This window comes from Homarus americanus, unplaced genomic scaffold (assembly GCF_018991925.1).
Source record: "Homarus americanus isolate GMGI-L3 unplaced genomic scaffold, GMGI_Hamer_2.0 scaffold59495, whole genome shotgun sequence".
Classification (NCBI taxonomy): Eukaryota; Metazoa; Arthropoda; class Malacostraca; order Decapoda; family Nephropidae; genus Homarus; species Homarus americanus.
In genome coordinates, this window is record NW_024732415.1 from 982,462 (window position 1) to 997,998 (window position 15,537).

General features: G+C 37.6%; 1 protein-coding gene across 4 annotated transcripts in view; it reads left to right on the forward strand.

The window, feature by feature from the left end:
* LOC121868539 (rho-associated protein kinase 2-like) overlaps positions 1-15,113 on the forward strand; it is a 30,145-nt gene extending 15,032 nt beyond the window's left edge. For 2 of the 4 annotated variants that reach the window (XM_042369247.1, XM_042369248.1), the window contains 15 exons: positions 57-203; positions 433-705; positions 1,274-1,484; positions 1,880-2,040; positions 2,249-2,503; positions 3,032-3,301; positions 3,545-3,638; positions 3,777-3,994; positions 4,489-4,705; positions 4,814-4,973; positions 5,308-5,386; positions 5,610-5,823; positions 6,175-6,305; positions 6,555-6,646; positions 10,045-15,113. In XM_042369247.1, the coding sequence (XP_042225181.1) occupies positions 57-203; positions 433-705; positions 1,274-1,484; positions 1,880-2,040; positions 2,249-2,503; positions 3,032-3,301; positions 3,545-3,638; positions 3,777-3,994; positions 4,489-4,705; positions 4,814-4,973; positions 5,308-5,386; positions 5,610-5,823; positions 6,175-6,305; positions 6,555-6,646; positions 10,045-10,129 (2,607 nt within the window). In that variant the 3' untranslated portion in view covers positions 10,130-15,113. Of the gene's footprint in view, positions 1-56; positions 204-432; positions 706-1,273; positions 1,485-1,879; positions 2,041-2,248; positions 2,504-3,031; positions 3,302-3,544; positions 3,639-3,776; positions 3,995-4,488; positions 4,706-4,813; positions 4,974-5,307; positions 5,387-5,609; positions 5,824-6,174; positions 6,306-6,554; positions 6,647-7,850; positions 7,931-10,044 lie in introns of all 4 variants that reach the window. The other 2 variants (XR_006089417.1, XM_042369249.1) reach the window with 2 other exon arrangements.
* Positions 15,114-15,537: the final 424 nt, after the last annotated feature.

Below are 15,537 nucleotides of genomic sequence, written 5' to 3' on the forward strand. Positions count from 1 at the left end.
TATCTATCTATTTATTTATCTATTTATTTATTTATGTTTTATCTATATCATGACAGGCGGACAATGAAGTGGAAAGCAGACGGAAACTCGACGGACTGTACCAGGAGGTGAAGAAGAAGCTGGAGGACGAGCAGAACAAGCGCACCCGGGACCTCTCCTCGGCAAAACACGCCGAGGATAAACTAAACTCGCTAGAAAAACAGGTTCGTGTGTCTGTACTGTACTGGTTGTCTGGTGTTGGTGGAGAGAATTAGAACTATTTTTACCTTTCAATTTTATTATGTTTTATTCTTGTTGTTGTGGAATTATTGTGATTATTGTACATACTGTAATTTTAGTGCATATTTATCTATTTTTTATACCTATTACATAAGAAAATAATTTGAAATGTTTTGTAAGTTATCGTAATCCTTCTCAAAATATCGTCAACAGCTCAAAGAAGTCCAGGAGAAGTTGAAGACGGAGACGGACGGCAACACCCGTCTCCGCAAACAAAACGCGGAGCTCAACGTGATAAACCAACGTAAAGACGCCTCGGTGACGGAGTACATGGAGAAGATCACGTCAGTCCAGTCAGTGAGGGACACCCTAGAGAGAGACCTGGTGAACCTACAGACACAGCTGGACCAGGAGCGATCGCATAAGAACCATCAGGCCGATCTCGTCTCACAAGCTGAAATCAAAATACAGGCGTTACAGTCCAAGGTGTGGGGTCAGGGTCGCTGGTGTATGGGGTCAGGGTCGATGGTATTGGGTCATTGTATTTTTCCATTCTTAAGTGAAGTATGTTCACACATTTTGGGATCAAAGTTGAAGATTGGGTTGGATTAGGTTGGGTTGGGTTGGGTTGGGTTGGGTTAGTTTAGGTTAAGCAGTTCACAAAAATATCCATTGTATTTTCCCCAACCATATGTATAGTTTATCCACTTATTTGTATTTATGTTAAGATTTGTAAAAAAAAAAAATATTATTTTTTAATTTTTGGGGGGAAAACAAATTCAGATCTTCATTTATTTACAACATATATAAATATTGAAAGACAAAGCATTTCTCTGGATGTTTTCTGATGGTTTAAATTTGGATATATTAATTAGCTTCTTATAGTACAGTGTAATTAAATTTATTATAATTATATTGTATACAATTTTACACTGTAGGATGGCAGTTTGGGAGAGTGATTATCATAGTCAGATGGTGGTTCAGTAATTACAGTAGAATTCAGATGGTCGTTCAGGAAGGAAACTAAAGCCTAATCACTCAATCCCATCCACAGCTTGATAGTGCTTTTGATAGAGAGTCCGTCGCTCGAAAAGAAGCCGAGAAGGTGTCCGAGCGTCTGGTACAGTTGGAGAAAGACAGAAACTCGCTCGAATTGGAGTTACGGGGAATGACGAGCCGTTACGAGCAGGAGGCAAGAGCTCTACGGGAGGCCAACAACGCTGCCCCGACACACAACCACCAGTCCAGTGCCCAGGCTCTTGCAGGTCAGGCTTGATTTCTTCTCTGCTTGTTAGGGCTGTCCTGTGGGGTATATTGTCTAGGGTTATGATGTGTTCCTTTCTCTCTGTCTGTCTGTCTTTCTTTCTCTCCCTCCCTCACAAATGTCTAGAGGATCAGTATTTACTTATTTACTTCTCGCTAGAATTATTTCACTTAAAACTTCTTCTATGACTTGTATTCAATGATAAAAATTTACAAACAAATTTAATCAGTATGTGACCCCCTAAAAGTTAAAATGTGTAAAATTGTTTCATCATTTAGTTAAAAAAGTGAAAATGTGCAAAGGTCATCCCTTATGTATTTTTGAGGTCAAGGAATAATGCAATATGTACTACTCTCCAAGTTCATGCCACTGACGTTATTCCTTTTCAATCCACAGCCTTGCAGGACCGTCTGAACGCAGAGAAGCAGAAACGTCAACAGGCAGAGGCGTCTAGTCAGGAGAAGGAGCGTCAGAACTCCATGCTGAGCGTTGACTACCGGCAGCTGCAGCAACAACTCCACAAGCTCGAGGGAGAGTACCGGCAGGAGTGCGAGAAGGTAAACACACACACACACACACACTCACAAATAGGCTCTTGACATTATGCTTAGTTGGATATTATATTTATCATTTGAACTTTGAAATAGAATGAGGATTTTTAAGCCATTTTCATCTTTTAGGTGGATAATCCTCTTGGTATATACTTGAATTATTGCACAACTAAATGGAATATTTATGTTTTGTAACCACTTTCAACCCCTTTAGGTCAAAGCTCTGCAGAAACAAGTGGAGACAGAGACGGAAAAGAGATCTGGTATTGCCTCGGATCTCCAAGCCCAGTCATCGGAGGTCGCACTCTTACGCACCAGAGAAAAGTTACTCATCCGTGACCTGGAAGAAGCTAAAGAGGCGCGGTCAAGCCTCGAGGAGGAGCTGCACAAACTCAAAACGCAGAAGTCGGTTGACGATGTGCAGATGAGGGAACTACAGGACACCCTCGAGGCGGAGCAGTACTTCTCTGTAAGATTCCTCCTCCTTGTTCTATGTTTGTATAAGAGGATATTAGGATATTACTTGTTTATTAGAAGCAGTAGTGTCAGGTGATAGTTGACAGCCAGAGGATAAAACATACCTGTAAAAGGTCTTTAGTTTTGTTAAGTGTTGGAGAGAGAAGTTATGCCAGAAATAAGAGGATTGAAAAAACAAATAGGAATTGAAAATATATTAAGAAAGGAGTCGTACCTTGAATATTTATGTATTAAAGACGTACAGTTTGATTGCTCCTGATGCAGGTTCTTAGGAAACATTAGGTTACTGCTCAAAGCCTTCTAATGTAGGGAGATGTGCAAGTAGGGGTTATATGCATCTACTCATTGACATCCATACGGACTTCTTGGATGGGAAGACCTGTGGCCATTGCAGGTTGGCATGACTAGAGTAGTAAACAGTATTTGGACTTATTTATTTTCAAGATTTATTTTGTGTGTGATAGGTATCCATATTACAAGAAGGTTGAGTTTGATGTATATGTTTTGGTTAAACTTTCAGACACTCTACAAGACTCAGGTACGGGAGCTTCGTGAAGAGGCAGAAGACAAGAGCCGACAGGTGATGGAGTTGGAGGAGGAGCGCACGAGCCTCACTCAACAGTTGCAGTTGGCTGTTGGACGAGCCGACTCCGAGGCTCTGGCCTGCTCCATCGCAGAGGAGACAGTAGCAGAGCTGGAGAAGGAGAAGACTGTGAAAGAATTAGAAATTCAGGATCTTCTTTCCAGACATACATCAGACATCACTGAGAAAGATTCTGTTCTTAATGCTGTGAGTTTAACCTCTGTTGTTTTTGTCAGTTATAGTAAGAAAAAAGAAGCAAACTACAGCAATACCTTTTTAGTTCTTTATGATTTTCCAATTAAAATTACTTTTTTAATACTACTGTACAGATCCTCGATATAACAACATTCTTTTTCATTTAGTCTGTTAAATAGAGCTTTCACTATAATTTAATACACCTTTAGTCACATATATAAAAATCTTTGTTATACGGAGTCATATATTTCACAGATAATGGAACGAGAACAGGAGCTGAATCGGTCAGTGGAGAGCCTCAAGCAAGACAAGGAGGCGCTTAATGCTCAGGTCCAGCGTCTTGAGGAAGGTTGGTCTGGGGAGAAGTTTTTGTCTGTCGGTGTTGCTCTTAAGCACAACACTTCCTCCTGTTGACAACTGGATACACTTGACTGTTATAGCATCAGAGAGGAATTATGTGACTGACCACAAGTTTTATTCCTTCCAGAGTACAAGAAGACCACGTATGATCGTAAGGAGGAGCTGGACAAACTTAGTAAACAGCTGAAACAAGAACAGCTCCTGAAGATGCAGGCGGTCAACAAACTAGCGGAGATCATGGCCCGCAAGGAGAATCTCCCGGCCAGTCGTAAACCCAAGGCCTCGGCCAACGACCTGAGGAGAAAAGAGAAGGAGTGTAGGAAGTTACAGCAGGAGTTGACCATGGTGAGTCACTGAGGGAGGGTGAGGGTGTACTGTACCGCTGTAATATATCTCATGTGTATGTAATATAAGTACAGTCGCTTAAAAATAACTATCTTTACAAAATTGTGTTGAGAGGAAATATGCTGTAAAGGAGTAAATGATTTTGACAACTCTACTGAGACAACAGGAGTCTCAATGTTCATTCTGAAATTCATTAAAAGCATTAGGTCTTTTGAACTAACAACAATACTATACCATTTACTGTGGAACATTTTTTTCTTCATGATTATAAATATAATATACACGGTATAATATAGTATGGAAAAATAATAGTAATCTAGTAATGAATCGTAATGATGTGAAATTTTTAGCACATAAATAAAAAATTAGTATTGAATTTAATGTCTAGTTTTGGTGTTACATTTTCACATCATCCAACAGCATTTGTGACCGACTCCACGATTGATTTATGTTTTGTTTCTTACTTAATCCGTTTGCTTTATTTACCTCTGCAGGAACGTGACAAGTTCTCTCAAATGGTGTCCAAATATCAGAAGGAAGTCCAGGATCTTCAGGCGCTGTTGTACGAGGAGAGTCAGGCCAAGGTACGACTTCAGATGGAGGCCGACTCTAAGGACTCCGAGATTGAGTCCCTCACCTGCAAGCTGGCCAACATCAACAGTGAGACGGCTTCCCTCAGTAGTGGCGCTGACAACGACATCGATGAGTTGGGTCAGTATTTAGCTGGAGGGATACTGAACATTTTATATTAAGTGTGGCTTTTTGTTTTTTCTCTTCTCTCTCTCTCTCTCTCACACTCTCATTCACTCATCGTTACAGAATCCCGGCTGGAGGGTTGGCTGTCCATACCCAACAAACAGAATATAAAACGTCACGGCTGGCGGCGGCAGTACGTGGTGGTGTCGTCCAGGAAAATCATCTTCTACAACTCCGAGAACGATAAACAAAACTCGGATCCCATTCTCATCCTCGACCTAACGTACGTATGTCGAGGGAAGCCATTGCAGTTCTTCCCGTTCAGTGTAAATAAAAATAAGATGTCGAATTAAAAGCTTCATATGGATTTTTTTTTTCTGGTTTTTCATTATCATAAAAAAAAATATTAAAGAAGTATTGATAGCCAGTTACCTTGGGATATTTGCTTAGTAAGCTATGTAGAGTAACAGTGTAAAGAGGATCAATGTTAGGAAAGTTTATAGTAAACAGGGAATAGTTAATGGTAGTGTAATAGCAGAATTTTAAAATACTGTAGAAATGCAGTAATTGTGAAGTTTCTGTAATGACCATTTTTGTTTTGTTTTGCTTCCTCACAGAAAACTCTTTCATGTTCGGTCAGTAACACAAGGTGATGTTATTAGAGCGGAGGCACGAGACATCCCCAGAATATTCCAGGTTAGTGTCTCGATGTTTTCTGTGGTTAGGGACTGTTGTTGTGTGTGAGTGGGCATATGTATGTATGGCAGGTGCAGGTAGATGCTTGTTTATACACACTGCATTATGTGATATATATGTGACTTGTTGAATTAATTAAAGTCTTATAATCAGTAGCTGTTATTTTACTGGATTTTGTTTGATTTAATTACTGTACTGCTGAAGCTAACATGGATCATTTCAGTTGTTATACGCTGGTGAAGGGGAGAGTCGAAAGCCCGGCGATAACCCTGGTCCTCTGGCTCTCCTCGAGGGTGCAGGCCCGGACAAAGCAGGGACTCTAGTCCACAAAGGCCATGAATTTTTGGCTATTAGCTTCCACATGCCCACCAACTGTGAGGTCTGTCAGCGGCACCTGTGGCACATGTTCAAACCTCCACCGGCTCTTGAGTGTAGACGTAAGTCCGTTTATGCATTTTAGGTGGTTGTTTATTTATCATTTCAAATTCGCATCAACTACTTCGTATTTGCTAAGATCTCAGTCTGTTGTAAAGTCACTTTATCTTTATTTGAATTACAAGCTGCCAGTCCTAGCCATATGTCACTAGTAACAACCAGACTAGTGACATGATCAGGTGTTATTTCAGAGAGTTTAACACTAGAGGGAGGGAGATAATGGGTGCAGTGTGTGGGAGAGATCCTAGGTGTGGGTAATCATCTCTCTAGTGCCTGAGGGAACAAGGTATATAACTAATAAGCTTCCTCTTGTTTACAATTTACTTTTACTCACGATCAGTTTATCTGCACAGGGTGTCGTTTGAAGATCCACCGGGACCACCTGGAGCGCAAAGAGGAGTTGGTGGCTCCATGTAAAGTTAACTATGATTTGAATACAGCCAAGGAACTACTGCTTCTGGCTCCCACAGTTGAATGCCAGCAGGTGAGTCTCCCTCCTCTTATGGCAACAGTTGTCGGAGTCACTACCTAATGTTCACAAGTCAATTGAACACAAACCAACCCCCTTAACCTTACTTAACCTAACCAAACCAAACTGAAACTATCATAACCAAACCTAAAGAAAGTGAGAATTGATATTTGATTTTGTGCAAAACAATATTCCTTCATCTCTTTTACCGATTGATTATATAAAGTCACCCAAGGAGCTACAAACCGTTTCTATTTTTTGCAGAATTGGGTACTGCGGTTGTCGAAGAAGATTCAAAAGTCAGGGTACAAGGCCAACAATGCTGGTGGCCCTGACGGTGCCAAAGTCTCCCCTAGGTAAGTGCCGCAGGTAACAGTAAATTAAGTGTTCTGCAGCCTTGCCAAGCAGAGTATTTCCTTCATCAGGTATGGTAGGCTTATGTACCATTACCTCATAAGGCCTGTGAATGGGGAAGTTACATTTAAGTATACATAGATATAAATACAGTATACATCTATATAAATAGGAGCATACATATTTATATATATATAAATAGGAGCAAGAGTATTTTTTGTTAGCTTGGTTTGTTTTTATGCTTGCATTTAAAACACTCATAGTTTGGGTTCATGGAATAACACCATGGCATTGTTTTCCTTTCATTTATTATTCAAGTCATTACATTTTCTTTATTTACTGTCATAGTTTGCATTTATGCCTTTAGTCATTTTTTTTTTCCTTTTGGCCATTAGTGTACAGTATTTCTAGTGTATCTCTCATGCCGTTTCCCAGGAGTGCAATGGGGTGGTCCTTGTAGAGTCTGTTTTTAGGGATATTCTTCTCTTCGTGTTTCCTCCCTCCCTCCAGATGTAGTTCCCTGTCTTGTGTATCATTCATATCCCAGTTTTCTTGAGTCATTAAGTTCATCCATAGCCATTTTCCTCAGATATGGTTGTTGGTGGATGTCAGTGATGAAGTAGTGTGTGTAAGAGAGAGAGAGAGAGAGAGAGGATACTGACAAAAGTGAAGAAGAAGTGTACTGTATCTCCATTTAAACATATCAATACATCACTCTATTACCACCACCACTCAACCAGTTTCTCACCCATTACCAGTTGACTCTTCCCTATTCACCGACGCCATGACTTAGCAGGAGGAACATTCTTAACTTATTCATTTGTTTTACCTGTCATTCATCCATCCACCTGTCCTTAGTTGAAGATTATAAAGACCTAATATTGTCTGTATGATAGAAAGATCTTTGGGAGAGTATTTTGTAGAGTATATGTTGGTATATTTTGTTTGTTTATTTTCCTTCTGTCATGCTTCTTTGTTGTTAATTGTATATACCTGTATTATATTTCCATCCCAGAAAGAGCTTGGATGAATGCTGTATCTATGTCCCCCCCCCCTCCTCCTCCTCCCCTTCCATCAGCCTAATCTAATAAAACATCCTTTAAACTGCAAAAAAAAAAAAAGAAAAAAAAAAAGAAGCTGTTTGGCCTATTAATCAGCATGGTAAACGTTATATTAATGTTGTTGATTTGGTTGTGGATTTTGCAGAATGTAAAAGCCTTTAGGACTATGCAGCTTCAGACAACAAGTAAATGAGGGAGTATTTACACTTGAGTTTTGCCGCCAAGGTTTGCTTCTTTATTCTTTTTAGTGTTTCAGCACCACACGCACTACCATTGATATTTTCGCTTCCCTGCTTTTCAAACTTTATTTCAGCTATTAATAATTAACCCTTATGTCACACTAAACCAAAAACTGTGGTACTTGCATGATGACGGACAGACCCGACGATGTGTTATTACTGCAGCTTTGGTTTTATGGTGAAAGACTGGATGACATGTACGGTCTATCCCCTGTCTCTTCAAGATCATTCTTAAAACTGTATCTCTTGATTATACCACATAGCAGTGTATTACTCTATAGAAAAGAATTTATTTTTTATATGTTTGAATAGCAGAAATCCATTGACTGTTCACCATCATGACAGTATGATCTCTTTGTCTCACAGCTTGGCTAATAACACAGCTGCTGTACTGTATTTAGAAAATGTTTACAACTCAGTTTTCTGGGAGATTTAACCACTTGTGTATGGGATCCCCTCTGTGTTGAATAAAATTGTTCAGCATTAGCCGAATTAACTATTAAAAGTGGCATCCCCATAGTGAATGGTAACGTTAATAAGCATTTTATCTTGGTTAGACCAGCGTTTGTGGAAGAAGAGTTTCACACTTGACGATTATATCATTGAATCTTTAACTTGTCTGCACTTTAGTCACAACACTCACATCAATGCATGTTCTCACCTGACAGCACTCGTGTTTAATCTTGCTTTGCACCTTTCACAATCAACAATACCATTTTTCAAGCCTTACACACACAGGGCTGAACATGTATGCTCTCTGCCCATGTCTCAGTAAACTGCATCTAAAGAAATATCTTAAATCATTGTCAATCAATAACATATTAATATTAACCCCTTGTGTAGTTTCTCTCAGATTGTTGTTCTTTCATTGTTTTATGTAGATGAAGTAGGATTTTATTTTTAAGATTTTCCTGAATTTCTGTAGAGTATTTTAATGTAGTTTATGTGTAACTGATATGAGAAAGTACAGGAGGTATGAGTTTGGTTGATGGACGCACTTAAAGACCTAGTAATGAGCACAGTAATAACATCATGACATCAGCAAATTAACTCCCTTCCCCTAACATTATTTGATACAATACAGTGTAGAGTGCTAGATAGAAAACATATACTACAGGTTGTGATTTCCTTCTCTATCATCAGACAGAAATACAAAAGTCGTTATTTATATAGAGGGGAAGTAAGATTTGTGGATATGCAATCATTGGTAATCATAATTGTTATTGATGGATGTAAGAATTTGTTTGTGTCTCTTTTGTTACATAAACAAAGTAACTGTACACATTATTGACAGATTTTTTTTAAGACTTTGCAACACATGATTTGTTTATTGGTTTGTGGAGATCTCAGTGTATGAATATCAATCCCGGCTGATCAAAACAACTTTCCGACCTGTATAGCTATGCAGTTTTCACTCCATCTTGTGATTCCCAGTTTTATATCAGTCCTGTGTGTTACTTTAAATATTTACACTGGCTTATCACTTGCTTAAATGATGATAAATTTGTGTATTATAACTACAAGTCTTATTTTTTTAAGGGGGTGTAAGACCAAGTAATGTACAAGTGGTGTTAGTAACTCATTGACTGTTAGACTGATAACTGCCGATCACTGCTGGAATATCTAACAACCACTTCTGACTTTAGTATTTTTGATTGACTGAATTTAAGTACAGCATACAGGAACAGTGAAACCTCCTTATAATGGACTTCACCCTCCATATAATCCGTTAGTTGAGGGTTTCACATCATGGACCCTCGATATAATGGGCTTTCATCTCCATATTGTTTGTTATATGGAGGTTTAACATTTAATAGACCCTCGATATAATAGACTCTCCTCCTCTCTTCAACATGTAGTCCATTAATTAAAGGCTTTACTGAACTTAAGTATTTTTATCCTAAGTTCGTATGATGATATATTTTACAACACTTCAACATGAGGGATTTTACATTACTGTTTTAGTGATTGTAAATTTTTTTTGCTAAGTATGTTTGATTTTAGTAATAGATTTAAATTCCGTAATATTTTTAAGATTAGAATAAAGTTTAGAGTTCTAGTGTTGGGTATATTTTTATTTATTTATTTTATTTTTTTCAGAGAGTCAACCAGATCATCTTATCGTCCATTTGTTGTACAGAAGTCTGCCACTTTGCCCCCAAACTCCAATTTAAGTAGAAAATAGTGCAATCCTGAGGCTAATATATACCTGCTCTCCTACCATGAGGTCTATTAGCGACTCTCTTGTTTTTTGAAGATTGCCTTCGATGTAGAATCAAAGAGACATAACGGCTGTTTATGGGAATCATGGAGACTTCAATGGAAAAGCTTCTGAATCCCTCCATTGTCCTGAGAGTCAGCGTGTAGTGTAGCGTAAACCTCGACGTTGAGGATGAAAACGAGAGAGTGAAGTAGACAGTACTCTGACTAGCGAAGATATTAGTGTAAAGTATTGAGGACAAGTGCCTTATCAAGTCCTAGTTATGTACATTGTTTTAAAGATCCTGTTCGTATTTCTCCTTCAGGAACAATAAGACGAAAAAAAATAGTATGTCATGAAGAATTTTTTGGTACAAGAGAGCGTTATTTTGTATATGTTTCTAATAGTTTCTGTGTAACACTTAATGCTTCCAGTATAGATCCATAAGTTGTCCTCCAAGTGTGTCGTCCAGACTACTGCAAGCGAGTTAATGCAAAATAAAAAACAAAACAACCAAACTACTGCATTTGTGATGTGTGTGTGTGTGTGCGTGCGTGCGTGTGTGGTTCGTAAAGGTGTGTCGTCCCTCTGTAAGTACAGTCAACGTTTTCTGGGTAATTTATTCGAGGTGGTTTACGTTTCCGTGAAATCTGCGGGATGTTTTGACTTCCCAAGTTTTTTATATTGACATTTTAGGTTTTAAAGCCATTTTATATTGGAAGAATCTAAACGCACCTTGATGTTAAACTACTCTGGCTGAGCACATTCTGTAAATAGTGTATTGACATGCGTGAATGTGGTCTTGAGTGAGTGAATGGTAGTAATATTAAAGTCATAATCAGAAGTCAAGTTGAGTTGTGTTTGAGCAAGACCAGAATAATTTTTTTTTATATATTATATATATATATAGACAATTTGTATGAATAATTATAATATAATAACCTAGAAGTTCAAAATGCAAGTGATTCCATGATGTGAGTCTTGAAAGTTAGGTTGGATAGTTCAGATGGGACCTTACTGCTGAGTTAACTTCAGAGTACCGCTTGTTATATATACAGTATCACGCCACCCGTTGTAGCCGAGCTGTTCTCACACTTGTTGTTATCTAACGCCACCCGTCTCCATCCTCAAAGTTTCCTATTCCCAGTTCATTGTGATTTTCTATGTAACTTTTGATGAAATGTAGTAGGACTTGTGTGATACTTCCAGTTGCCATTCCTCCCAAACAGAGAGTCTCTACTGAACAGAAGCATGAGACAAGATTCACTGAATTAGCTAGACTAGACTGTATGGGCATTTTCATTCTAGCTCCCATAGGTTATGTTTCAGTGCATTAACCTTTATAGGAGTAAACTTGAAAAAGAAGTGTCAGATGTGTCAAGATATAGTGCAAGAAATTTTGTATAAGGAGAGGTATTTTATGAATGAAAAAAAAATATACTGTATGTAGATTATCACCCAGGATGGCAATACTGTACGCTTATTCAGTAATTACCTCTCAAGCTGCTGTGTAATGAAGGTCTGCTGTGATTGGACAGATCTCTGAATCTTAACCTTCATCTTTTTTCACAACCGACACCCATGGACTTCATTCCACTGCTTGTGATGTTCCTTCCTCTTGTGTATAGTGTAAAGACTTGATCGCCGTCGTACAGGTGTGTGACTGACTTACTGTACGATGACTTTCTTCCTCTACCTTCAGATGAGTCCATTCTATAAATAATTTATTCTAATTAATAAAAACAATGCATGCCTGTGAACAATAAGTGATGTAATGTTTCACTTAACTTGTAAAACTGTAGAGTAATTGCTCAAATTTGCTAAAGCAAACTAAAGTTGTGATTTTTTGCTTAAATTACGGGACTTATAGTTCCTACAAAGCGCCTGACAGCCTCCTTGTTATGATGCAGTCTCTAGTTGTACAGTACAGTAATAGCAGATACAATAATATACAACAATGTGAATATATACTTATGCCCAATGTCTAGTACAGTACATTCAACTACTAAGTCCATTCACCTCTCTCCCTGAACTATGAACAACCCCAAGATTCAGACTTGAACCCGAAGCAGTACAGTAGATTGATATATTATTCTGTCCAAAAGTCCTTTGGATTCATGAGTCTGAATCTTGGGGTTCATGATTCTAGAAGAGAAGCAAACAGACTTTATGTTGTGTACACGACTAAGGATGAGTTTGATAGAGCTAAGGAAGACTTAAGAGTATAAATAAGACAGATAAATATTATGTCTTGAGAGAGTTTGATACAGTTTAACGTGACTGAAATTTAAGTCTGCGTATACCGTACTTTAGCTAAGATCCGATGATGTTATCCATTCATAGACTTAATACTACTAGTTTATCTTCTGCTGATCAACACAGGCAGAGAAACACAGGGATTTGATGGAGATTTCACGAGTCAAAGAAAGGTGCAGCAATTAGCTGTTTACTTTCTTAGAAATATACTTACAATAAAGGACAGAAACATTGGATTAAAACATTGATGCATTTTTTGATGCCCACTGGTGACCTCTTCAGCTGGGTAGCAGAGTGAAGCATCGTCTTCCTCCTCCCAACTGTAATGGGCATAATGTAATGTTTTAATTCTTTGTCCTTTTATTGTGGGTCTAATTTCTAAGCTGACATACACTTTATTATTAAACTTTCTAATCATTATTTCTATATGTGACCAGAATTATTTTTCATGTCTGATTTGTCATAGAAGTTACTTGCATGCGCTGGTTAGGTTAAGTATTATAAGAAACTTGTAATCACTTTAATTGCTGTCAGTGATCAAGGACTTTGAGTTTCTATAAAAAAAATAGTTTTACTTTTTGCAATGTGATAAAAGGGTTGTTATGATTATTGGTTACAAGCGAACATATTCCTTTCAACATTAAATATATTTTTTCTAAATTTGCTGCCTTATAGTATTGAATTATAGTGTTAAACTTGACATAGTGGCAAGAATGATGTGTATAATAATTGCACTAAAGCTTGAAATTTTGCTGAGTTGGCCAAATACAATCAATTATACCGTATAATTTGTTCTATGTGTGTGAGTCATGTGATCATTGAGCCTGGAGTGTACAGGTGTTCTTAAGAAATGGGAAAAATGTGTTTACAGTACTACTTTTTTCTTTATATTTCTCTAACTATTACCTGATACTAATTGTCAATGTCGTCGTCGTCTATATAATTACATGATGCTCCCTCCTTTAACATAGCCACATCATTAACATAAGCAGAGTTTGTCAAATGATTATTTTAGCCAGTCAAGTGCCTCTTATTTATAATACATTCGATACAGGTAACTTAATATAGTCAGGTTTATGGGGAAGACTATTGAGTGATATCAAAACATTTTAAGATGCTGTGTGTTGAAGTGAATTTGGTGGTCAGTTTTTGCCTTGAGTATTATTGTTGGTTTACACACGAAGAAACTAAATTGTTGTTGTAAAATATCATAGGTAATATACTGTGAAATTTGGTCATTGATCTCAAAATGAAACACTTTAATGTACATATTCTAATGCATTAATGGCAAGGATGTTGTGTGAAGGGGTAACAGTATAGTACTTAGGGACGGTAAATATATACCCTGTAGTACCATAATGCTGCCGATAATCACGTAAATATTAGGTTTCAAGAATATTTACATTTAGAATTGGAGGAAGAACAGGATGGACAGGAATGATTCAAGAAACACACAACGTCAGGTAGAGTTCGATCAGATTTTTGTTCAATGCCGTGTATATTTTTTTATTGCCGTGCTGCCGTCTGTTTTATAAAAGCTTAAAAAAAATCACATTATTAATTATTTTTTGTACAATTTGGTTTTGAGATGAATGTAATTGAATTTTTTTGATGAGTTTTAATTCAGGCAACATGTTATTAATTTCTTTATAAATTGTGAGTAAGTTTGCCATATAGTGACTTGGATTTAATTTTTTTTTCCCTCGTCGATTAATGCAAGTCAGCGAAGAAATAAATTTCCTAAAGAAGGGGGAAAAAATGTGAAGAATGTGTAGCTGTGATAAGGTATATACTGTATGTTTTATTGTAGATGTTAAGGAATTGAAATGGATGATATCTGAATTTTTTAAGTCATTGTAATACTGTACTTCTCTTGCTAGATGTGATGCATTAGTGCAATTTTAATATTTTCCTTATCACTTTTTCTTTTTTCTGTTCACTTGTATTGATTCTTGTCTTAATTTTCAGCACAAAGTCATTCTCTTTGTAGTTTTTTCTCACAGATCAAGTTATGTATACTGTACCTTTTTCTCTCTCTCTACTTAAACAGAAAGTATTTATTTTTCCATGACCAAACTTATGTACTTTCAGATTTTAGTCATAATTGTTCATGTAGTGCTATCACCGTGTACAGTGAGACCTCTATTTAATGGACTACACGGAGAGGAAAGTCCGCTATATCGAGGGTTCGTTGGGTGCGAAAGCTCCATCTAACGAACTACTTAGAGATGAAAGTCCTTTATAATGAGGGTCCGATAGACATGAACCCCCCCATCTAGTGGATTATATGAAGAGAGATGTCCGTTATATGGAGGTTTCACTGTGATTTATTAAAGTGTAACACGTCGTATGTATTTACAGTGTTTCCTCTTGGCATAATAGGTGGTTAAGAAATTTTTTTTTCAGTTAGACTGTATCCCGAGGTCATGAAGTAGGTAACAGTTCAGTAGTTTGTTTTGATATTTAGATATTCCATTGGCAATAATTTAAATTATGTCTCATGACTCTTGTGCTTACATGTCTAATATGTCTATCAGTAATATGTGTATGACTTTGCCTGCCCTGCATTCATTGTGAGAACTGTACTGTAGTGACTCCATCCCTTAGTTAGTGTTAAGCTCTCATCATCATCCTTCTTCACTGTCTAGATATAGGAAGTGGTACTTGTTAATCCCAAACTGAACAGTTATCATAATTACACTGACCAAATTTATTTATTGGTAAATATTCTTTTAAATCTCCTTTACCACCAGCAACCAGCTTTCATAGGCTCATGTCTTGAGCTTCAGGGATCTTAATATTGCTGTTTTGTTAGAAGGATAACCAGGTATATTGCCACCTTGTGGGATCCTTTCTCTGTCTTGTGAACTTTTGGAGGTGTTTGGACACATTTTCTTTTGATGAATGAAGAAATCTTGGAAGTGCTTGATACTGTACTCCTGATGCTCTCGCGTTTTCCCGGGAGTCTCGTCCCCGTCTGAGTTTCAGTACTGAAAAAGCTTTGTACATGGCTGTTGTAACTAAAAATATCCTTGTGTACCACTGTGGGTGACACACTCAGTGATTAGCATTTAAGGGAGAAAATCCCAGTTCCAGCCTGTTGCCTCAGTCAGTACCCACAAGTTGTCCCAGTTGGT